Below are 25036 nucleotides of genomic sequence, written 5' to 3'. Positions count from 1 at the left end.
GGTAGTTTGTGAAGGCAACATCAAATCGCTCTGGGAGATGATGATGGACAAGAGAAATGGTCGTGCGCATGCGCTCAGCTGAAGGAACGGAATCGTGGCTTGCTGCGTTAGCATCCATAGCTAGCGGACTGGTCTGGTTGGTGGACACGGTGTGGAGGAAGGCGTCCTGAGCACTGTAAGGCAGACAGATATCGGCGACTTCAGATATCCCCAGCTAATCCTTGAGCTAGCCATTATCCCCCATGCGGTCCAAGGGAGGAAGATAACGATAAGAGCCCTTCACTGCCACCTCAATTAGCCACCGTTCAAGACTGATATAAGGGCAACTGCGTTTCGCGTGAGGAGCCTTTCCTTTCGGGGGAGAATCAGTTTTCTGCTGAACACTTTAAAATCACAGCCGTAAGCTCGACTAACGTTATCTCCAACAATGAGGTTGCCGAGTAACAGACACTGTGCGGTGGGAGAAGATGGAAAGATGGACCAAGCTCCTCCGTTTAGGAACCCTTTTGTGCACGTCTTGAAATTCACCCCCATGGAAAAGGCGAAGGTAAGAGAGTGTGCTTGCAGGCGAGTGCTTTAACTTGCACAAATACGTTAACACTCAGCCCGAGTCGCCTGTAGAACATTAAGAGTTTAGTGCGACACGCTGGCTTGGCTGTCACCATCACTGAGGAGGTTCTCCTGATTGCATGTTGCCAGCTGAGCTAGTACTAGCTAGCCGGCTAACATTAGCTGCATACATGTTGCTTTTTCCCCCCAGCTATCTGGTTGACTTATCCTTGCTTCAGTGCTCATTTTAAAGGGCTACGAGTCAATAAGCAGAGACATTCAACTTAGCTGCAGAAGCAATATTAATTTTACATTATTAAACGTTTAAAATGTGCCCCTCTCTCATATTCAGGCATCCGCTAACAACCCCCTGGAAATAAAATACAATTATTTGAGCATGGCCGCCTGTTCAGGAGGGGCCTAGCTTGTTGCTCTTTAACTGTTACCATAGCTATGTGAAGCCATTGGTGTTTTTATTTTTTTATTTTTTTGGTGTTTTTTTTTTTTTGGTAGCTTTAACCAAGATGCCATGCTTGTTCGTTGACAGTTACACGTGCCCTTTGTGTTAAAAATAAATGTTAAAAAAAAACAACATAAAAACAGTTTCCCATTTTCCAGTGGCTTTGTTGGTTACCAAGGTGCCACTCACCCAGCACGTGTGGATGTGGAGGGCGGAGAAGGGGATGGAAAACTGACAGTCATCTTCATTTTTTTCCCCTCCCATCCCCACACATTATGCAGTGTTAAAATGAACAAGCATCTTGATTAAAATTTGCGTAGTTTCAACAGTGCAGCCTTGATATGCATCTCCCTGCCCGTCATTGTTGATAATCAGATTTAGAGCTTTCAGCCTTCTCTGTTAAAGGCGTTAATTGCAGGGCAATTCAAGCTTGCAGCCTCTGCACGTATGCCCTTCAGCTTCATTGCTCAAAACTGCAAAAACAGCATCCTTGGAGTACAGCCTGCCCGGACTTCACACAGTATTTTAAATTGTGATTTATAACTTACCCATGACGGCTAGGGTTGTGTCTTCTTCCATGCAAATATTGCAACATGTTGCATTATTCACAGATGATGAAAACTTCCCTTCATGATGCGCACAACGAGTATTATCTTGCTCTTAAAAACTGGGCCTAGCTATAAATTTAGCTCACCTCATGAGCTCTCAGAATAGCTCCAATAGTGACAGAAGTGTATGTGTGTGCATCTGCTCAGAGCCATGAGTTGGCACTAATCAGTGAGACATAATTAAAAAGAACCAGCCTTCACTCAAACAAGTGAATTCAGGGATGGAAAACTGCATAACATGTTATTTACTTTTTATTTTTTGTATGTGAACGCTCAAATAACAGTACACATAGAATACAGTGTAGTATTTGTAAACAACGTGGAAGTGGGACACAGCTGTGAGGTATTTTCAGCAGCACAGTGCAGTCTAATGGGAAAGCCAGTTTTATGAATGGCGCTGCGCTGCCATAGCTGGTGTGAGAGCATATCTTGTTACAAATACAAATAGTGACCTAGGGAGGTTCACACACATTTTTCCTCCTGGTTCTTTTCACAGACTGAAAGGAAAAGTTAGAATGTCAGGTGGATTAAAACCGGTGGAATAGGTTCATTTTCTGGCTTCTTCCACAAGGCATGACGTAGCTAAGTTAAATAAGTCGTTCATGTAGCAATACATTCATTTATTTAGCTCGCACATGGTGTCACAAAATCAACTGACTTGTAAGTGAACAATAAAATTTGCAGAAGTGGGTGTTTACAACTGTTAAGGGGAACTTTCATTTGAATTTCAGCTCTTGGAAACTGATTGTTAGTGCGTGTGGGTGTGTGTGTGTTTGCACATACATGTGTTTTAACTTAACATTAAAGACGTCAGAGAGGCTAGACCTTTGAAACTGGTTTCTTAAACGGCACCAAAAGTAGGTCATGAAAAGATAGATGTTAATTTCTTCGTCTTCGTGTAACTGAGAACAGCTGGTTTGAGCATGTCGTACTGGCTTCGCGTTCACAGCAACATAGGAGGAGAAATAATTTGAACTTAAATTCTTAAGAGTGGAGCAATGAGAGTTGGGGTTCTGTCCTCCAGCTGACTGCTCAACAAACTGGTGAACCAACAGGATGTGTTTCTGGGTTGAGAGAGAGAAAAGGGACTGTGGCATGTCTCTTGTGACACAGGAGATTGTTTGAGGAGTGTCACTGTGGCCGGAGATTGTTTCTTAAGCATCACTGTTATTGTAATAAAACCCATAAATGGAAGTTTTTTGGGTTTTTTTTTCATTTCCGTTGCATTGATTTGAAACAGATGGACAAAACTTTCTCGGACTGAGTTTTATTATGCGTAAATGTAAGTAAATGATATCTGACTACATTACATTTGTGAAGCCAGCTTACCACAGCAGATCTTCACAAAGCCTGTGCTGTAGCGGGCTATGCCCTTTTAAGCATTTATACTTGTGGACTGGTGTGTCTGCATCGTTCTGTAGTTATGTCCCTAAAATGCAAGTCAGCTGTGTTGAGTTGCTCATTGTGCTTCAAACAGTGACAATTAAAAATTACTGGCTCATTTCGGAGTAGGAGCTAATAAATGTGGAGCTGTTACTTTTGCTGAAATCACTGCAATTCACAAAAATAGAGGAGGTGGCTGAGTAGTTGTTCTCTAGAAGGCAGGAGGGAGGTTGAATTTTCTGTGCTTGTCCGGCCACTTAGCGACATGAATTAGGGAATGCATTTCGGACCAGTCGCAGCTGGTGTGCTGTGCATCGTGACAACTTGTAGTTACATTTCTGGGTTGATGCACGTCAAGGTACAGCATAGGCGACATCATAAAATACAGCTCCAGCATACCCACGGCATTGATCTGACGCAGAACCATAAATCTGGCTTTAGAAGGGTAACAGATTATAATAGGACCAGATGAGTTTCATTGAGTTATCCCAGTCCCTGCTTGGCATTACAGACTATAAAGCTGTTGCCTGTCATTGCGGGCTAAATGCCAGCGAGCTAATAGGCTGTGGGTGCATTAAACTAACCCTTTGTAACAAGTCATGTTATTTATAGTGCACCATTCTGTGCAGTATACCGTACAGAAGAGACTAACTAAAATTTGACTTGTTTGCTAATCCTTCTAGCTCCTTGTTTGTGACAAAGGGGCAACTGTCCAGAAACAAGAGGCAACCTGCCACAATGAGCTGCTTAATTGATTTGCAGTGTTGAGGTCTGATGTGGCATAATATTTCAGTGTATTTGTTAAAGATTTAGGTGTATCAGCCAGCATTCCACTCCCAAATGTTGGTTAGGTGTCAGAGGGCAAGCTGATAATGTTAGATAGCAGCTTGGACAAACCTTATCTACATCGCTGTGTGATATAATGGATAAACCCAACAAAGACCTAAATCTGTTTCCATGTTGCCAAAGCAGCGATCAATTGGTAGCTTATTTGCATAATATTCATGCCAGTATTTCTGGCCGCTGATATCAGCATGATGTTTTCCACACAAAAGTAGTGTTGCACATTCATTGGACATAATTTGAAGGTGCCTTTTGCTCCAGAGTTTTAAACAGTTCAGTAAGTTTGGTGTCAAAAGCCAATGTTGCTTGAACTGAGGGGTTGTGGCTCAAGTATTGCCTAAACGGACTCCACTACAAACTCCACTAACAGTATTCTTTTGCCAGACACTACAGGACACCCTCAGAAGACCCATGTCTGCCCTCTGATGTGTCACAACTGTTTTGGAGGCACAAGGGAGACCTACACAATATTAGCAAGGTGTTCATTATGTCATGCCTGATTGGTGTATAAGACGGGAGAACATTACAGAAGCTTCTTACATCACTTTTAAAGATGTAATAAGGGACAAAAGACATTTTGCTTGTTTCAAAGCGCCCAACTGGTGTCTGCAAGTGGTAGTTTCGACAAGGAAATGAGATTCAGTAGAACTTAATCAGTGTCAGAGAGGATGTTTGTGCTGAACCCGACTTGACCTGAGCAGCTGACGGCTCCTCCGCTCAGTCTGAGTTATTCAAAGCGCAGGAACACCGTTTGCTGTGATTGTGCAGTGGTGATATAGAGTGATGCATCCTTAAGTTCATGAACTATCTTTGAGTACAGACAACAGTGGTGGAAAGTCTGAGTTTGTCTTACCTTACCGTCAGTTTAAGTTATGAAATAAATGTCATTTAACAAGCTGTGATTCGGCCTCTTGTTGGTCATGACTTGATACGATGTGGACAATCAGGGCCAGCTAAGCGTGCACGCTGACCTTTGCTACCAGAAAGCCCAGTGCTCAAATACTTTTATTATCCTTCAGACTTATGAATTTATCACTATTTTGTCTTGGATTTCTGCAGCAGAGATTTGTTTAGTAGTAGTTAGGGAAAATGTAATCTTATCTAAATACCCTGCGGCCTTTTCTTCACAATGTGAAACATCATTTTAAAAACGGGAAGCGAATACAGTTGACTCTACTGACAAAGAGATTACACTTCTAACTTTCAATTTGATTTGACCTTTATTTGGTACAGCGTTCTCTTTCCTTGTGGGTTTACTGAACCAATCTCAAAGCCTGAAAGAAGGCATGATTTGTAAGTTTGTTGGTTTTGTCATTGGAAGAGCACGTGCACCTACAGACCTGATTTCACAATTGAAAGAAAAACTATGTGACAGTACAATACGCCTGAGGTTAGTGTGAAACTGCCGTTAGAGCTGAGATATATATATATATATATATATATATATATTCACACACATTTGGTCTTCTCTCATAGCTTTTTCCTGCATGTTAGTTAAAAAGGCAGACTGGTTTCAACCTGCTGGGTTTAGAGTGAGGGCAGACAGAACAGATCAGAAATGATTTTCATGGTTTGCATTTAGCTTGCAATGCCTACACTTCCAAGTTTAGCTGTTTTAGACTAGACCATGGTTTGTTACCAATAAGCCACTCTCCAATTGTACATTATTTACGGTATTTTTAGAAGCTGCTATATATATAACTTGAGTTGCATTAGTCCTCATGAATGTTTTTCCTTCTGCATTGGCTCTGAAGACTGAGACATTGCGTAAATGTAAAGATGTCTTTTAGTGCAATACCTAAATATACGCTAATTCCTAAATAAAATCTTTGCTTTTGTGGCATTTCTTGTATTTTAATTCTGAGTGACATTAATGTACTCCCATGCTTTGGGTGATGATTAATCTTTGAACAAATGGATTGTTCTATGGGTCTCAAACATTAATGACAAGACCCTATTTTGTGAAGGGATAAAAAGTCTTATTTCTTAAAATAGATTTTCATATTTGTCCAAAAAGACAGCTGTGTGTGGTGGAGGTGCACATTCATTTCTGTATTTTAAGATAGTCTTGGGAAAATAAACAGTTTTGGGTAAAGAATGTATGAAAAATCTGTTACTTCAAAGACAGCTCTCAAAACTCTCAAAAATCAGTTACTTGCTGTCTGTATTTTTAATTCATTGGATTTACATTGACAATACTGTCAGACAAAAACTGTTTCCTGATAAGAAAACCTGGATAGACTTAATATTCCCAGTAGTCATTGCTATCTGGACAAATATTGACTAATGATAAGAACTGTTATCAGAAGGTCATACAAATTTGTAAAGCAAACAGTCACCACTGGACCCAAACAGTGAGGTGCCAAGTTTGAAGAGTGTACAATGTCTCTTACTGGTGTACTAGTTAGAAACATTAATAAGCTCTTCATATGCACTGATCAGCCATAACATTATGACCACTGACAGGAGAAGTAAATAACATTGACAATCTTGTGACAATACAATGTTCTGCTTGGAAACTTTTTGTACCTGGCATTCATGTGGATGTTACTTAGACATGTACCACCCACCTTGACCAGACCAGGCAGCCCCACCCCATAGCAATGACACTCCTCGATGGCAGCAGCCATCCCCAGCAGGATGCATCCTGACTCGGACACATACCAGAAGTGGTTGAGGAACAACAAAAAAAAACATGAAAAACAGCACAAGGTGTTGACCTGGCCTCCAAATTCACTAGATCCCAAACTAATCAAGTATCTGTGGGATGCACTGGAACAAGCCTGATCAACAGAGGCCCCTCCCCTCAACCCATAGGACACAAAGACGCCCACTCTGCCCATTCTGTTGCCAGACACCACAGGACACCCTCAGAAGGCCCATGTCCATTCTCTGATGAGTCACAACTGTTTTGGAGGCACAAGGGAGACCTACACAATAGGAAGGTGGTCATGATGTTATGCCCGATTGGTGTATATTTGTGATGCTGAGCTGATGACAGCTGTATTCAAAGTCGTGTTTGCAGACTACTTCCATAACACTGTACAGTATGTAGATCCCTATATAACTCACCTTCATTACATGCTGGAAGTTTAAATTCATGTGCAGTTTTTATTCATTTACACCACGATGGCATCACAGCTATGAACGTTTCATCATATTTTTTCATTGTGTTTTTTTTTTTCTTCTTAATATATTTATTTTTGGACTCCCATTTTGACGAAAGTGCCAAACTCTTAGTCTATTTGCTTCTGGTAAAACTAAACACCTCTGACTTCACCCTGACGTCTGCACATGAAAAGGGCCACTTTAATCCATCATTTGGAAAATGCACCTGAGAAAGAGAAATGGAACAGAAAGCAACACGGCTTCCTCATTGGAAATTAAGATACGCAGTAAAGTTCTGTTTTGTACACAGAGCATTGTCATGGTCCTAAAAATTATAGACATGGGTAGCCATGACTAATTGTAGAGAAAATACTGCACAATCTGAAGTCAGAGGTCTGACTAAACACTTGTACTGTGCGTGATCTGTTATTTTAACCCTGTTCTTTTTCTCTTGTTCTTAATCTCTTACAGATTGCATTAATGACAGTCACACTATTCCCCATCCGTCTACTCATAGCTGCATTCATGATGTTGCTGGCTTGGCCTTTTGCCTTCCTTGCCTCAGTTGGGCGCTCCGAAACCACAGTCGAGCCCCAGTGCCTCTGGAGAAGGTGGGTGCTTTGTTATGAACCTGCGTGACTGTTTAATTGAAAGTGAATTTTGTATTTCAGGAAGCATGAGACATTGTGTCATATAAATACTCACACACTGTGCTTGGGCATGTTATATTGGCAATGGTAACACAAAGAGCAGAGGTAGAATGCTGTTACCTGTGCAGTCACTGTAGCTGGCTCAGAAATGCTACTTTACAACCATGTTTAGTTAAACAACAACACTTTATAGTAGGGCTTTCTTTTTAATGTTGACAGATTAACTGTAAATATCTGTTTCAGTCTTTTATAGTCCTTTACATGTGTGGCTTCAGACTTCAGCTTTGACCAAGGAGCTGAACGTTGTTGAATAGAGAATATGCTATATGACAGCAATAGCCAATTAGTGTGACACATGTATACTAATAGAGCAGTCTGCAGTGCTGTCATATCAGTTATGATAAGTTTTTCTGCAATTAAGTGCTTTGGACTAACATTATGCTAATGTGCTGTTAAATCATTTCTGGCTCCAAATAAATCGACGGTTTGCTGTCGTCCCTGCTGGAAAATGGCAATTTTATTTTAAATTCTTTTTTCTTTTCTTTTTTTTTTTTTATATCTACATACTTGAAGCTTAATAACATATGAAGAAAAGACAAATTAATATAAGTTGGGCTAATAGAATGGGACCTACTCTTGTGGTCAAGAAGAAATCATTTGCAGTTACGTAGTTTTCTGGAAATTCAGTCTAACCTCGGCCCTCTGCTTGTTCCTCCAGTTGTGCTTCTTTCAAGAGGATCATCTGATGCTTTTTAAACGTTACTGTGTCCCAGTTTTAGGTTAAAATAAAAAAAACATGACATGGTTTGTTTCCTATGACATTTTATCCCAAGTAATTGTTGATGTTTGATACAGTAGTTGAGCTGCTCAGCTCTCTCTCGTCTTTTGCTCCATATTCCCAGCTTGTGTAATGGTCCGTTCAAGAAACTTGTACATCGGCTGTAGGTCTCTTTTCATTGAACACATGTATCAAACAAAAGACTAGAAGCATAACCTGAAAGGTTAATGAAAATGTCAGGGGTTTAATGTCAGATTTGATGCAAGGGACTTGGGTATAGACGAGGCTTGTACTTGGACTGCATCTCTGTAGTCGAGTAGGAACTAGCAGAGACAAGGAAGTGAAATGCAGACAGCGGTGGGTAAAATAGTCAAGTGTAAAGAAATAGCCTTGGTTACCTACTCACGGTGTGTCTTGTTAGGATGAAGCATTTCCTTTTTTTGCCTTTTTGCACAGTCTGTATACGAATGCAGTGCTTCAAGATTATTTTAAACCTTCTTTTTCTGCTTAGTTTCATTTTTAGTAAAGCAAAGATGCTAGCGAGCCTCTTGGTTGGAGAGAGAGCGTGGTTTTGACTTAAGTTGTGAGATTAGTCATGACAGTGAAAAAACAGTACTTCCCCGAGTCTGAGCAATTCAGGGTGAGGCTTAACACAACCATGGGGTCGATTACAACACTTAAGGCGGCTTCTACAGACTGTGCAGTACGGGGTGTTATTTTATAGTGTTATGGTGTTGTTTTCCTTCTGGTTACCATTTACTGACCCTGATATTTTCCACAACTTATAACATTACCCCTACCCGGCATTAATCCTTTATGTCTGCCTTGTGGTTTTGTGTTGGACATATGCATCTGTACATTTGTGTCTATTTTCCTGTGTGGATGTTGGAGATTACAGATAATTCTGTTTTAGCAGTGTATGCTATATCAGTAGAGTGTTGTATTTATCCACAGCCTACACGAAAAGTGCTCCTCACACATGCTTAATCTTGTTTCCAGACTGGTGGGCATAATTCTGAAAATCCTCATGCGGGTCATGTGGTTTGCGGGAGGTTTCCATTGGATGACTGTGAAAGGGCAAAGGGCACTGCCTGCAGAAGCACCCATCCTCACCCTGGCACCCCACTCTTCTTACTTTGATGCCATCCCAGTCACAATGACAATGTCCTCAATTGTCATGAAGGCCGAGAGCAAGGATATACCTCTCTGGGGCAGTAAGTAAAAAGTATAACCTCTGTGACTTCTTTCAGGCAAAATATGTTTACCGAAAAACAGGATGTCACATGTACCACATGTAGGGTAAAGCTTGGTATAAATACAATATCTGGCTTGTGCAAAAGGCAGGTGACAACTGACCTGGAAGCTCAGTCTAGGTCACAACAATTTTGTTATTTTGCTGCTTAAACAGTGAACAGAGAAGATTATCGAATATACTTTTGGATGATGTTTACGTTCTCCAAAAACATGATCACATTGGACTAGGAAAAGGAAATTACTCAATAGTGGCTTTCATCATACTAAAAAAAGTTTGCTCGCTATAAGAAAGACTACTGGTCAGTCTATTCAACATAATTGATAAAATAACATCCGTGAACGTTATTAACAGAGTTGTCAAGTAAATTTAGACTCAATTTTGATGTCCTGTACGAGAAACCTCTAATAATAAAGTGGACAGGGAAGAAACTGAAAATCTCATCTCTCCTGACCTCAGTTTTTGCAGACTTTGTTTGAGCCTGCATTTCTGACTCACTTCCTACCAGCTCTATTGTAAGAAGTCAGGATGCTCTTGACATTTCAACAACCGCTGTGATGTTTAGGCATTGTTTAAAGGTTATTCAGTGCCAGTGATGGATCCCACCAAGCAGAAGGGCCAATCAGATAGCCACACCATTTCCTTAGATGGTGACCAGGACCTTTATTTACCCTAACTACAGAAGACAACAGATCTTTACATGAATCAGGCTTGTAATCGAGGCAGACCTTTGTTATTATTATTATTGCATTACACTCGTAATAAAAACTCAACTCCTCTTTTCATCATTTCAAATTGAAAGCTCTCCAGGGTTTCAATGGACGGAAACCCTTCACTTTTATTTTTTTTTTTGTTGTCAGCCCGAATAACAAAGACAACAAAAGGGCACACCTAGACCAACCGTGACAGTAATGCTCTCATAGCAACAAAGTGTTGAAAGTAGTTTTGTCAAATATGTTGAAGCTGTGGAAATGTACACATGCTTAACTGGTATGCGCATTATATGACAAGCACCAGAGTTTATCTGCTCCCATTTTTTCCTTTGCTGACCTTTATTTGCTCGTGTCAACCACATTTCCACCCGTTATGTGGGACACTTATAATTGACTGCTGCACTTTCTTTCATGAAATACTGCGTCCGAAGCCCTGTGCAGATGTCAAGCAGGCGTTGCTCGCGTGCAGGCTTTGCTCGCTTGCAGGCCTTGCTGGCATCGCATGCTTGCAGGCCTTGCTTGTATGCAGGCCTTGCTCAGTTGTGGTCAATACACACACTACTGTAACCTCAGATCCTATTAACTAGTTTTCAACTTAAGTCACCTTTTCTAGTTGGCATAGAGTCTCGTGTTCCTGCCAGCAGGACACACAGTAAAGGTCTACAGGGATTATTTTAGACTTCCTTTCTCCTCCTCTTGCTTGTCCTACTAAGTCAGTAATTGGCCGCATTGTTACCTCGAGGCTGAACGAATCTCAGCCAACTTACAGTGGCCTTACTTGCTTGCATTGCACGACTGCAACCATCCTTGAGTATATTTACTCATTGACTGTGACAGCAACATGCAGCCAGCTAAGACTGTTTTATAGTAACCTAAAGTATAATAATAAATACAGCATATCATTTTAGGATTACCTTCATTATATAGTATTATTCCCCCTCTATATCGGGCTGTCCGAAAAATATTAAAAGAAAAACCTCGCTGAGGCGTTGCTCAACTTTAGTTTTACAACTTCCTATTAGCTTTGGCAATGGAAACCAAGCAGCAATGCCTGGCCAAGCAAGTGGAATCCAGAATAAGCATTAAGACCTGATCATCCACAGTGACGTGTGCAGTGTGTCTCTCAGGGTACTAGCTAGAGCTTAATCCTTTCCTCTCAGCAGACAGCTTTCAGTTGGAATCAATTACTTCTTGTCACGGCCTCAGTCTCTTCTTTCTTCACCCTATGTCGCCCACTCTTTCTTAAACTTTTTCTTTTCGGCTCTAAAAAAAAAAAAAACACGCTAAGGGTCCAGTCTTTATCTAGTCACACTTCCCTTTTCATGCCAATGTTCTTTGGTTTGGTTAATTTCAGCTTGATTGCTGTCTTGATCTGACAAGTCCCTTGACTATAGGAAGTGAAAGTAACTGTCACTCCCCTGAGGGAGCTTTTGTGTGGTTGTTGATTAATATGCACATGCTCTTTATAATCAAAATAACCAAATACATGCTTAATACAGCGTCAGTTTAAACCGTTTAGACGCTACTTTTTGCACGTATCATTGTGAATCTGTAACATCATCATGCCATCAACATGTCATTTAGACATATTCATTTGTTCATTTTGGATACAGATGATATTGTTGTACAGTTCAGTTCCAAAATGTAGTTGTCTTGCTGAGCACAGTTTGCTGGCATTGCTAATTGTGGATTTGGTCTTTTTTTTTATTTGAATATTTGGATTAGGGCAGCAATGACCCGTCAACGTCACTGATGATTAAAAACATCGATTTGCACGGAGTATCATAAAGTGTCAAACAGTTTACGCTTGGAATACTGAAAATTACAGAAAAACTTTAAATGTGAGAGTCTCGTTTTTTAAAAAACAAACAAAAACAAAACCAGAGACTCTGTAAGTTTCAGGCTTACTAAACATGAAATGGCCCACCACAGCAGCCCCTCAACAGAGTAGATTGTTGCTCTCTAAGAGGGTCTAAGCAACACACTGACTTCAACTGAACACAAGCCACTGAAGTTAAAACATACTCTATTTATGGTAATTAAAGAGAGATATCGTAAATAACATATTTCCTATGTGATCAAACCTAAATAAATGTTATTTTTTCCAGACTAATATTATACATTTTATAATATTATGAGAAAATATTATAATAAATCTTGTGATTATGATTGAATAAAAAGTTCAAATCTCTTTATTATTTAGAGTTATTTATTTAGAACTAATGAACAATCTGAAAAAAACTGAGTAATCGATTGGGGGGGGGGGAAGAAAAAAAAACGCTGAAGCCTTAATTTCGCTTTGCAACTCGTGCTGATTATTTAATCACTGTCCACCCAACCAACAGCTGCTTTTTTGTGGTGTGTGTATTTTACATACTGCTCCGTCATTTGAATTAATAAAATGGCTCCAAAACCTTGACCTTGATCTCATTCGTAGCCTGTAATCAAAGAGGGAAGCCAGACTTTTGTGATCAGCATGTGGGACCCATCTGACTTGTACAACCAGCATCAAGGAACATACTGTATTAACACAGTACACATGATGGTCCCACAGATCATTAAGTTGGCTTGCACCTAACCCCTGCTCTGAGGTTTTTCGTGAAAAACATACTGTCTAGTTAGTAAAACTTATAAACACTATTATCTGGCTTTTCATACATCGATGCTTTTTAAATATTAAACTATTCATCTCTTTATATTGATATATATTACAGTGCATATTACTCAAAACTGATATTTGCTGCCTTTGTATCTCAATTACAATGGTGTTTAATGGTGCTGTACAGTTGTATCAACGTTATTTTAACACCGTAGTGTTTCAGCCACATTTTTCTACTCTTCTTTTTGCTTTGTGGGAGTGTTTCAGTCTTTAGTGCTTTGTGTAAAGACACAGTGGTGCTTGATTTGATCTCTCTTGCAGGCCGAGTCATTCTTACCCTGTAGAGTGATGCGTTTGTGTTTGTGCTTGTAATTGTTATTTCTCCAACAGAAGAATTTGTTGTTTGAGACAACTGTTAACATGTTGTATTTTCTCCATTCCTGTTTCTTCTAGCTTTGATTAAATACATCAGGCCAGTGTTTGTGTCACGATCAGACCAGAATTCCAGAAAGAAGACGGTGGAGGAGATCAAACGCAGAGCCCACTCTGGAGGGGAATGGCCTCAAGTAAGTGGAAGATGGAAGTCACACATTACAAAACAAAAGATGTTGCAGGCACCAAGGCAGAAATTGATCACTAAGCATCTTTGGTGGTTAAGTGACTCTGCCAAGGTTGCTGATGTACGTTTTATGTCGGCATATTTTCAACTTTGACGCACTGGCAAATTGTTATACACACATCATCATTAACAAAGATTTCAACCCTTCAGTTTTTTCTTTTCCCCAAACCTGGATATTGTTGATTCATTTCCTTCTCTTACCTACAGATCATGATTTTTCCAGAAGGAACATGCACCAATAGATCCTGCCTAATCACCTTTAAGCCAGGTAGCTCCACTTAGGATGTCAGCTGTTTAACCATTGCATGCACTGATATTTCATACTGTTTTGAGAGACAAAATGCAAAGAAATATGTAAATTGTTCAGTGCAGTTTTTCAGATATGCAATTACTTTTCTCATTTGCGTTAAATCTGTCTTTTCTGTTTTTTTTTAATCCCTTTTAGGGGCCTTCATCCCAGCTGTACCGGTGCAGCCTGTGGTGATCCGTTACCCTAACAAACTGGTAAGAGGATATGTTAGCAACACAAACGGCACAGTTATTTGTAGGAAAAACCCCATTCAGAATTTTGTGTCACACATTAAAATAATCCCCGTTTGATATTAAAAATTTGCAATATCACACAGATTGAGTATTATGTCTGTATGCATACTATGCGTGTCCTGTAGCTTGCTTGGCATGTGCCCAGAGCCCAGCTCAGTGGGTGGATACTATAAATATCTGAAAAACTGCCAAAGCTGCATTTCAGAATCCACTGGAGGTCCTGAGCATAATACTGACTTTCCATTCAGTTCAGACTTCATAAAATGTATGGACTTCAATATATGCATAGTATGAGCGTCACTGATCAGAGCCTGTGGTTAATGTGGGAATTGGTGTTGCTACCTTAAAATTGTTGATCAGAGAAATAGTTTATCAGAAAATCAACTGAATGAATCACAATTCAAAAATACAAATATGTGCCTTCATCATTCCCAAAATGCAAATATTGAACCGTTTATCCATGCTGACCTGCAGCCTAGCAGGTTAGAGTGTTAGTGTTAGAAAGGGATGAGAGACCATTAGGAAGTTTGAGCAAAATCTATGTAAGAATAAATATTTTGGCTGTTAAAATCTGGTGAGAAACGACATCATGGCACAGAGATGGGAATAGGACCCTCTGTGATGTTAAATACTGGTGGCAGGCTAATGAAGAATTAAGGCTCTTTTAGGACATAGACACCGTAACTTCGGCACGCAGCCTGCTCCAGTGCAAGCCATTTATAGTTGTGCGCTCATAAGTCTGACTCGCCCTGTAAAAACGCCACCCATACGCTAGTCGGCGCTGTCTTTTTTACAAGTTGGGTTAATTTTTGTTTCTACTTCCTGCTTCACTTTCAACAATTGCAACTGAAACTTCCACAGAGACGAGTCATACAAATGTCTGCATCTCCAGATCTCCTTAGTTAACCTCTCTTCGATTGTTCCCTCTGTATTGATCCAAAACAATCAATTCAAAAATTGCGCAGATGGAGAAGCAGCCTGGAAATACTAAAGCGGAAACACGCTACTACTAAATGGACCAATCACAGCTCTTGCAGTCTGCGCCACTGCAGCACATTTCTGGAGAGGTGGACATCAGCTACAGCGCTAGGGTCTGCGCAGGGTCTACGTATGTTCTGCACTGTCGCTGTAGCTTTTGTGTCAGTTTGACGGAAGGAAGAGTGACAGAACTGCAAATAAATTTAAAGTACGTGGATTTGGGACTTGGAGAACATGAGGAAACAGATCATTGGACAAGAGTAGAGATTCTGAAACTGAGAACTGTGTGGCAGTGTGGGAAAGCAGAAGGCACAAAGAGAATGGATCATTATGAATAACCCAAACTGAGTGTAGCAGAATAGAGACAGAAGGTGTGGCAAAAGACCGTCCTAAATGACTAACTTACTGGAAGGCCAAAGAGGCAGATTTAGCCGAAGTAGTTTAAGTGTGGCTAGAAAGAAATAATTCAGTGAAGCATGCAGAGTTGCTTTCTGATTGCCTGAATGGAAATCTGGATAATCATATGATTCAGAAAGTGTGTCCAAGGCATTGCTCAGTCCTATTTTTAGTGCTGCCGTGGAAAACTGTCTTTAATAGAGGGCACTGTCAGGAGGAGTTTTTTTGAGGTTTGAGGAACTGTCTGTTAATGATGTAGGTAGTAGTAGCTGTTTTTTTCCAGTCTCCTCTCATGTTGATACTGTCGTCTCAGAAGGCCATTATATTATCGTATAATATCTTACTATGAACGTAACCTAAAGAGTGTTCCGTTCAGTGCAAAGCAGTATTTTCTTTGATACTCAAGGGTCTTTTTTTGCTCCACAAAAGAAGATGTACCTGAGGCTACCGATTAATAAAACACATCTTTTTTTTTTCTTTTCTTTTTTTTTTTTTTTTAAAGGCTGAACTGGAGCATAAAAAATGGCAAAAGATGTAAACTCCCAACTTGGAAAGATATCATAAATGCATGCTGTGGCCTTAAGCTTCCACAACTTTCAGAAGTCAATGTACCAAAACTGTTTGTCTTAAAACAACCTCTTCAGCTAAAAAAAAAAAAAAAAAAACTCTGAATGCCTTGTTTATCCATCCCCATTGTAGCACCAAACAGTGCAGCAATGCACACAAACACAGAGAGCAGTTCCCTCTCGTTATTCATGACTATACTACTTGTCACTCTGAAAAATGGGTAATGTGCATGGTAAGATAACTGAGAAATAACTTGTGATTTGGAGAGGGAAATAAAAACAATTGCCTACTGTTAATTGTGCAGATTGCAAGCAATACTGCTTCAAATGATATTCTAAATCCAGCTAAAGTGCCTGTTTGCTAGTAATCTGAGGCGTGTAAAAAGTTTCTCATTCAAAGGTTTGCATTTATCCCCCAGTATCTTCCACTTGTTGTAGCAACCCGATTCCAGAAATGTCCATGTTAACAATAAAGTTGAAAGAATTAAGAAATAAATCTCTGCAGATTCGTGTGCACTAATACAGTGTACATTTATACATTTTTGTTTGAGGTGGATGATTAATCATACTGCCTGAGGACCAGTGTACTGAGAACCTGACTGCCCAATAATTAGTTTTTGGAGTGCAAATAAGCTGCACTGTTGTTTAGTTTAAGAACATCTGCAGCGGAAATTAACAGTTGTTTCGAAATGTGTCCTCTAAATATTTTTATTTCTTTTGCTGGCTGTTGTTAGTTATGTCCTGATGAATGTGTTGTTTTTTTTTTTGTACAGGACACAATCACATGGACGTGGCAAGGGCCTGGAGCGTAAGTACACAGTTTCACTGTTTAATATTTGCTGTTAATATGGCTAGCCTAATGTTAAAAATCAGGATCCAGGATTACATATGGATGGATTAAGAATTCTCTATATTTGACTCAGTACAACAAATCTATTGTTCTTTAGTTGTCCTAGGGCATGATCTGATTTAGTTTTGTACAAAACTGAGATTAAAAAAAAAAAAACAGGCTGTGGCAAAAATGGGATTGTGTTCTCACTGCCAAGTAATTTACCCCGTAGACGTGGATTATTTCTAAGGCTCCCTGGGTTTGCATTGGTTTGTTGTTCTTGATGGTCTCTTTTTATTGTCCAGATTTGAAATCCTGTGGCTGACCCTCTGCCAGTTACACAATGAATTTGTGATAGAGGTAAGCGTGGAAGTATCTCTCCACATTTCATGCTTTATTGTGGCTGTGGCTGATGCTCTTTTTACCCAGGAAGCCGGTTGGACAGACTTAATTATCAAATCCTTCATTTATTGAAGATGTTGGCTGCACCCTGTAGGCCCTGTTTATCTCCCGTGCATTCTTATACTTTTATTGTAAATATTTTCTTTTAATTATATGCATGCTATAAGAAACCTAATTAATAAGTTTGTCTCCACAGTTCCTTCCGATCTACACACCTTCAGAGGAGGAGAAAAAGAATCCTGCTCTCTTTGCTATCAATGTGAGGCGTATCATGGCTAAGTAAGTTTGATGTATTGATCATGTGACGTATAGCATGCCATTCATTTAATGTACCAACTGTTCATAGGTCATTTATTTTGGTTGTCAGTATAAAAATGAAAATGAACAGATGCAATTTACATTACTTTTGGTTTGTCCATCTTTGCATTTAGAGGGTACAGAGAGGTCTGGATATGCTCATCACTTAAACTGTTCAGTACCTCTCTCGTTCAGGTAAACAAGAATGGTTGTCCCTTTGTCTAAGGAGCCAGACAAAGGATATTAATCAACTGTAAGATCAGGAATGAATGAGAACCATTAGTTAAACTCTGTACCACTCACTATTATTCCATTGTAAACACTCTTATGCTTTGCTTTTGAAGTACAGGCTATATTTACCACCTGTGTTTCTCACACACTCATACAGTCTGTGTGTTTCTGCTTTGGACCTCAGATGAGAAACTTTAGCTCTGCAGACTGTCAGAAAAGCATTACTGTTCTCAACATCAAAGTAGCCACATTGACCAGTACGTTGGCCTTGTAAGCCCTTTAGCTTATAAGTTTGTACTGACTTGCACGCACTGAGGTCCCATCATTGTCTCCTCTGTGTTGTGTTCAGAGCCCTGGGGGTACCCATCACAGACTATTCATTTGAAGACTGCCAGCTGGCCATGGCAGAAGGCCAGTTGAGACTGCCAGTCGACACCTGTCTGCTGGAGTTTGCCAAGCTCGTCAGGAGACTGGGGTGAGTCACTCAAACTTTCCGATGCAATAAACCCATCAAAGAGAACTAAGTTAAGGGTACAGGGGTGAGACGGGACAAAATACTCAACCAGCACAGCAGGGGGACTCGGCAGGGATTCAGTTTTTGGCAGTGGTTTCTCGGGCAGAGTTGTGCAGTTCAACAAATGCAAAGTGCACACGCATCAGAAGGCAGGGTCACTGCAGTTGTGACTCACACACGTTGGTCAGGTGCCTGTTTGGTATTGGCTCTCGGGGGTAGTGTGATCTCTACGCACGATACGACGTCCCACTCAGACGCAGGTGAAGTTCAGTGAAGGACAGTGGAAAGAGAGAAAATCAGCTGCTGCATTTACATGAACACCTGTGTCCCAGTAATAAAGTATTAGCCCAGTCAGAATAAAAACGCCACCTCAGAGGGAACAGATTAGCCTGATAAGAAGGAATTTTCAATGGGAGTGAGAGAAGTGGTGTAAACCTTTGATAATCTGATTTATAAGAATATACCGTACTAGGGGCTAATAACAGTGAAAACACGCGATCTGATCCTTTGTCTGGTTGGAACAAATGCATAATTTCTTTGCGCCATGTGTTGTAGTCATCTGTTTATGAAACATGGTGATGGCAAAATAACAAGTTGAAACTATGCAGGAATCGATGTGGGAAGCAATTCTGAAAACATGGATCCATATTGGTCATCTTCTTAGTTTAGTGTTGGAAATAAAGTTGTGGAAAAAATAACTGTTTTCCTCAACATCACAGCACACGGAACAGCTTTGCACTTATCAAAAAAGTTATATTCTGACTGACGTTTCAGGGCATGTGTCCTGTCATTTCATTTAGTGTCTATGTACAGTATGTAAACTGCTAAGTTGGTATCTCTGATCAGTTATTTCAGACTGGTTGAAGAAATATTATGCATGTTCTATATCTTCCCGCTCGCTGTCTCAGGCTGAAACCCCGCAACACTGAGAAGGTTTTGCAGGAGTATGGCAACAGAGCCAGGAAGCTGGAGGGACAGAAACTGGGCTTGGAGGAATTCGCTCACTTCCTCGATGTGCCAGTTTCAGAAATGCTGCGAGACATGTTTGCTCTTTTTGATGAGGTAAAAACTGGCTTCCCACAACCACCACTTTGACTCACAACCGCGATAGTTCGGCCGCTGTCCATAGACGACTCTATCTACTTAATTTGTGTGTTCTTGCATTCACCGCATGTACAGAATTGCGACATAAAGTGACAGTGCATAGCTAAAGGTATCATAAATATGTAGGACGCAATATTTTCACATGGTTTAGAAACAATCAGTTAAGAAAATGCTACAATACAACTGCATTAGATACCAGGTGCTTTTTGAAGCTGATCCCAGCACTTAACTTTCCAATGCAGGGATATATTTGTCCCCAAAGAAGCAATAAAGTTTTTTTTTCTTGCAGCAGCGGCAGTGTTTGTGACCCAAACATCAATTGCCCTTAGGTACTGTTGTGAAAATATAGTCATCTTTCTCACATGCTCTTTCTTTTTTGTTGTTTTCTCTTGTTTTTCCAGCATGAAGATAACAGCATGGATATTAGAGAATATGTGATAGCCTTATCTGTTGTATGCAGACCTGCCAAAACTCTGGACACAATGAAATTGGCCTTCAAGGTAAGTTCTGTTCCAGGCTTTATCTAACCACCAGAAAGAATAGAGTTTTCTGTGCTTGGTTGGAATCAGCATGACATTTGCCACGTTAAAATGCCACCTACTCTGCTCTCATTTACTCGAGTAGTTTTTGCAAGTGAAGAAGTATTTTTCTCTCCTTCAGTGCGTAACATACTGACCTGTGTACACTCATTACAGTATATTTCTCACGTGCGCGCTGAGGTCAGACTTCCTTAAGATTAGTTAAAATGCGTTTTCAGGGGGTTATCATTGCAACTGATCAGTTTTTGAGGTTGCACAGTTTGAGACAACGTGATGTTGGCAAGCGATTTGCTTTATAGATTATATCTTTGAGTCTGACTGAGGATGTTGACTGAGGAAACTTGGGCTCATGAGAGTCTAGAGACTCATTTCCTGACGTTTTATCTTCTCCAGATGTTTGAAGCGGAGGAGGACGGTGCCATCACAGAAAGGGAGTTGGCAGTCGTGCTGAAGACGGCGTTGGGACTGGGTCACCTCAACGTGTCGCGGCTGTTTACCGCCATCGACACAGAAGACACAGGGAAGGTCACGTTTGGTAAGGGACTCAACGAATCAGCCTTTGAAATGGTTCTTAATTTAAGTTTTGTTTAGACCTTTGCTTGGTTATCAAAGTGAAGAGCATTAGATTGAACAAACAGGCCACTTTATTCTGTTTATTAGAAGTCCATTCTCTTCTTAACCCTGTCTCTGGCGCCCTCTTGTGGTCTTTCAACAGAAAAGTTCAGAAGCTTCATTGAGCACCACCCAGACTTTTCTGAGGACTACCTATACACAGAGAACGCAGGTCTGCACAGCGGTCCCTGTCACGACCACCAAACGCAACCCAGCCTGTCTACCCCGGACCTGCAAGGCACTGCCACCAGCAAAACATCTAACGGTATTTGTCCCGACTTCAGCCCCAGCGACCACGACGGCACAAAAGACGGACTCCTCAAGAAACACAACTGAAAAGGTTTTAAGATGTAGTGGGAGAAAACAAACGCCTCTCCTGGCGAGATGGCGTTGCGTAAGGGGCAGAGAGTTCTTAGTTACTTATATGTAACTTGTTTGAACAGAAAGGGACTACCCTTCAGTAACCACAAAATTAAAGTTTACCATACCCTTTTTTTATTAGTAGTATTGTGCCCATGAAAGTTTTCTTTTTTCACTCCATACCATGAATCATCAAAATGCCAAACAGTGGCTGTTTCAGATACAATGCTTGAATACTTGAAGGGCAAGCACTTATTAGGATTACTGGGGGAAAGTTTTATTTTTTTATTTTATTTTTTTTCCCCTCTTTCCCTCTAATATAATACTGACTGCATGTTTTTAACACAAGGGAAGTGAGACATTGACCCGCCCTGGACACTGAGATGAACTCCTTTTTTTTAGTGAAATCAGTGTTCAGTTCTCATTTATTTGTAACTTTTATCCATGTCCTCTCTTTAATGGTTGCTGCCTTTTGGGTTGAAAGTGCAGAAGTGCATGGGCTCGGGTTATTTTGAGCAGTACTGAGGATTATTTGTGTAAGGAAGGAAGCCCTGAGGGTACCTGTGACAATTGTTTGACTACCTGAAGCTTCAAGTAGCCACATTTGAGGTTAACTCTGGCCCCTGCAAGTTGATGATCATGACTGCTATGAGCTTCTTTTATACATACACACAATGGTATATTTGATTTAGCTCAGGGTTCAGTGACAAAAATGAAAATTTTAACTCGTATGATGTCATCATTTTTGACGCTCAGTGGGTTGCGTGCATGTAAACTCTCAGTACTCTTCTGTCTAGTCATTCTTCATTCACACACACTTTGCATTGTATTTTTTTTCCTTTTTTTCTTCAATTGAAACGACACAACGCGGACCAAAATATCCATCGAATGATTTAATGTCACCTGTCATGTTTGCACTGTGCTTTTGAGTCGGTGGTGTAATGGCTTTAAGGGAATAATTCACAAGATGTGACCGCTGAAAGCACATGCAGTTAGGTGGCTTTGTAGGGTATTTTAAAGGCGAGGTCATACTACGTCCCTTTCTGCATTACACTGTTGAAACTTCTTAATCATTCCTGCCCTTTCCACAGCACATTATCCCTCAGTCTGCCCTGTACATATTCAAGGATGAAGTCTGCCCCGTAGTCACCTGTAAAGTTAAGCTCTCCTAAAAGGTCTCCATGAACATTTTTATCTAATCATAACTGAGGGACCAATCTGCAACTGGACAATATCCCCACTGGTTTTATTTATACCTCATTATGAAGTTTTGTTAATGGCGAGATAATTGAAACAAACACAATTACCACTGAATGTGGTTGTAAAATGTATTTATATACAGATATTTAGTAAGCCTATGCTTTGAATTTGAACTAAAATGAAGGAATATTTAAGATTAAAAATATCAAACTAGGTGGATAACGGAGGTGCTCATTAGTCTATAGTGGACTTAAAATGATAAATTTCTACAATACGGTTCCTTTGATTTTGGGAAAAAAGTTTGTTTAGGAGTTATCGACATTTTGTTATATGTCCAGATTACTTTTTTTTTAATTTTATCTCTGATTTTAATTCAGGAAATATCTTAAATTACAATCTACTGACACTTTTTGATTTGTCAGTTGTGTCAGTGCTGTGCACTCCTGTTAATTACACGACTGCTGCGTTTACATGGACACTAGGATTCCACTAATAATCCGAATAACAATGCCTTGCATGTAACCACCTCAACCTGAACAGACTGAAAAGATCCAACTCTATCGGAAGGATTTTTTTTTTTAATTGAGAGAGGTGCTGTAAACCTTTGATAATCTGTTAAATTGGAAACTGTTGGCGCCTAATAACTCTCAGGAAGGAATAAATGCTCCGTGCGGGCAAAACAAGTCGATCAAACAAGTGTTTGACAAGATTTTTTTTTCTAAAATCAGGCTGAAGGAATATTGTCCATGCAAACGTAGCCTGTGATGCTCGTTTCAATCATTTGCCAGCTTCTGATTGGCTGTTTCACCTTCGCTCTCTCTCTGGACTCACAGTGCTTTACATTCATGTCGTTTTGATACGAAAACTAATTGTTAAAGGGAATACCTCTCATCATCAGTTGAAATGACGCCACATTATGATCTGTTTCCAGCTGGATGACTCTTTGTTTACTTATATCACACAAGATTGATTGTTTTTATTATTATTATTTTTAACTGTAAATTCGTCACGTTCCCAGCTCAGTCACGACCATGCATACTGTATATGTATCCCCATTATGGCTTTCAGTGAAGCAATATTTCACATCTCTTGAGCCTTCTCAATATATATATGCTTTTGAAGAGTTCTGATATGTATTTTGAATATTCCAAATGCGGGACATTTTGTGAATTTTTGATATACGTATATGAATTATTTTTTATTTTCACTGCCATGACAAAGATCTGTGATCTTCTCTCCTCTGCAGATTGTATTGATGGTGAAAAATGAGCCACATGTTTTATTTCTTTATTATTTTTTTTTCCTTTTGTATACTACTGCAGTTGTTTTTTGTGCTGTACTCCTCCTACACAGTGTAAAGTTTTATTGTTATTACTATTATCGCTGAGTTGACTGCTTAGAAACAAAATGCAGATTTCATATGGAAACCGATAGCCTTGAATCTATAGAATTTTTATGCTAAAGAGAATGTATAGACAATCTTGTCACAATCAGAAGCTACTCAAAGCGCTGATCTCCAGTGGACATTTTCCTAAGAAATCATGGGTTTTTCAAATGTGCTTTTTTTTTTATTTTTCCTTTCTTGTGTAGGCGTGCAGGTTGAACTAAGCAAAGTGCGAGTGCGTAAGCGTGTTGGGCCTTGAGGTGAGGCGACACCACATGACAGGCCGCTTCACACAAACACTCCAGACTGCACACACATACGAACACCGTCTCCTTACTACTTTGTCCTTTTGAAATTGTATGTATTTGTGCTTGCACTTTAGATCGTTTTCTTTATTATTATTTTTTAATTTCTAAAGAAATTTCACAATGCTCCAAAGCATGTTAAAGGTTGTAGGGTTACAGTATTTTAGCCATATTTTTGGTAATAGTTTTGCATTCACAGAATTTGAAGATGTCAAAAATGTCCCTCACCCTAGGATTTTTTAAATTTTTTTTATTTCTTTTAACATCTAAAACTCTCTTTAGGCCAACCTTTCTGCTTTGTCTCAGGACTGTGGAAATTTTGTAGCTTGGGAATGAGTTTCTAAACTTAGAGGACTTGACATCAATGTGAAGGTTTGAATGACTCGTTTGCACCGTGAAATGGATAAGTATTACATGTACTCCTAAGTGATGTGATTTTACGACACGTGGTTAACTATACAATTCACCAAGTATGTGTGAGGGGAAACCATCCTATTTTTGTACATAGACGGGAAGTCCCATTGTGAATTACAACTGAATCTGAAAATCCAAGCATATTGAGCCACAGCACACCCCTCACAGCGTTTTATTTTAAGCAGAACATCCCATTGGAAAGTCTAAAGGACGATGATGTCTTTTCATCGGCGAGTCAAATACGTACCGTTTATATGTTCTCAGTATTTATTCAGAACTAGTCCGCATCGGGGCTGTATGACAATACCGGGTCCATGTCTTCTCACTCTTGTTTCACTTACCTTTATTTCAAATACCTCAGTAGAGAGGGGAATCTTGTGGGTTTTTTTGTTTGTTTGTTTGTTTGTTTTCTTTTCTTTTTTTACTTGACATCAATCTGGGAAAATGTAAACCTGCAAGAGAAACATGTATTTATGCTATTGCTGCCTGCTTACGACAGTTCAGTCCAGCGGTGAGCCTAAGACGAAAGACTTGTGTACTCTTACAGAGCGATAGTCTTTCTGATGGCTTCATGTACGTGGACGGAGAAACTGTACTGTTGTTTTTTGTTTTTGTTTTTTTTTTTCTGTAGCTTTACTTCCTGTCTTTTTCTATACTCCAACAGGTTTTATTTTATTAATGCATTTGGATGATGAAGAGTCATTACTGCAAGCTATTTTGAATTTGTTCAGGACTGCTATGATATAACTTGTTAATGTGACTCTTGGATGGAATTAAAGAAGAAATATTAACACGCAGGT

The 25036-nt window shown here is 39.8% G+C and overlaps 1 protein-coding gene across 1 annotated transcript; it reads left to right on the top strand.

Annotated features, from left to right (window-relative positions):
- LOC311496809 (lysophosphatidylcholine acyltransferase 1) lies at positions 1–25036 on the top strand. The gene is made up of 14 exons (XM_084556797.1): positions 1–547; positions 7423–7562; positions 9379–9593; positions 13397–13509; positions 13770–13830; positions 14008–14066; positions 16819–16853; positions 17180–17234; positions 17473–17555; positions 18154–18279; positions 19227–19380; positions 19824–19922; positions 20355–20496; positions 20677–25036. The coding sequence occupies exons 1-14, from the start codon at positions 428–430 to the stop codon at positions 20907–20909; spliced, it is 1635 nt and encodes a 544-aa protein (XP_084412923.1). The 5' UTR covers positions 1–427; the 3' UTR covers positions 20910–25036.

The sequence above is a fragment of the Chelon labrosus genome, assembly GCF_963514085.1.
Source record: "Chelon labrosus genome assembly, chromosome: 12".
Taxonomy (NCBI): Eukaryota; Metazoa; Chordata; class Actinopteri; order Mugiliformes; family Mugilidae; genus Chelon; species Chelon labrosus.
This window is presented reverse-complemented; position numbering and strand designations above follow the sequence as displayed.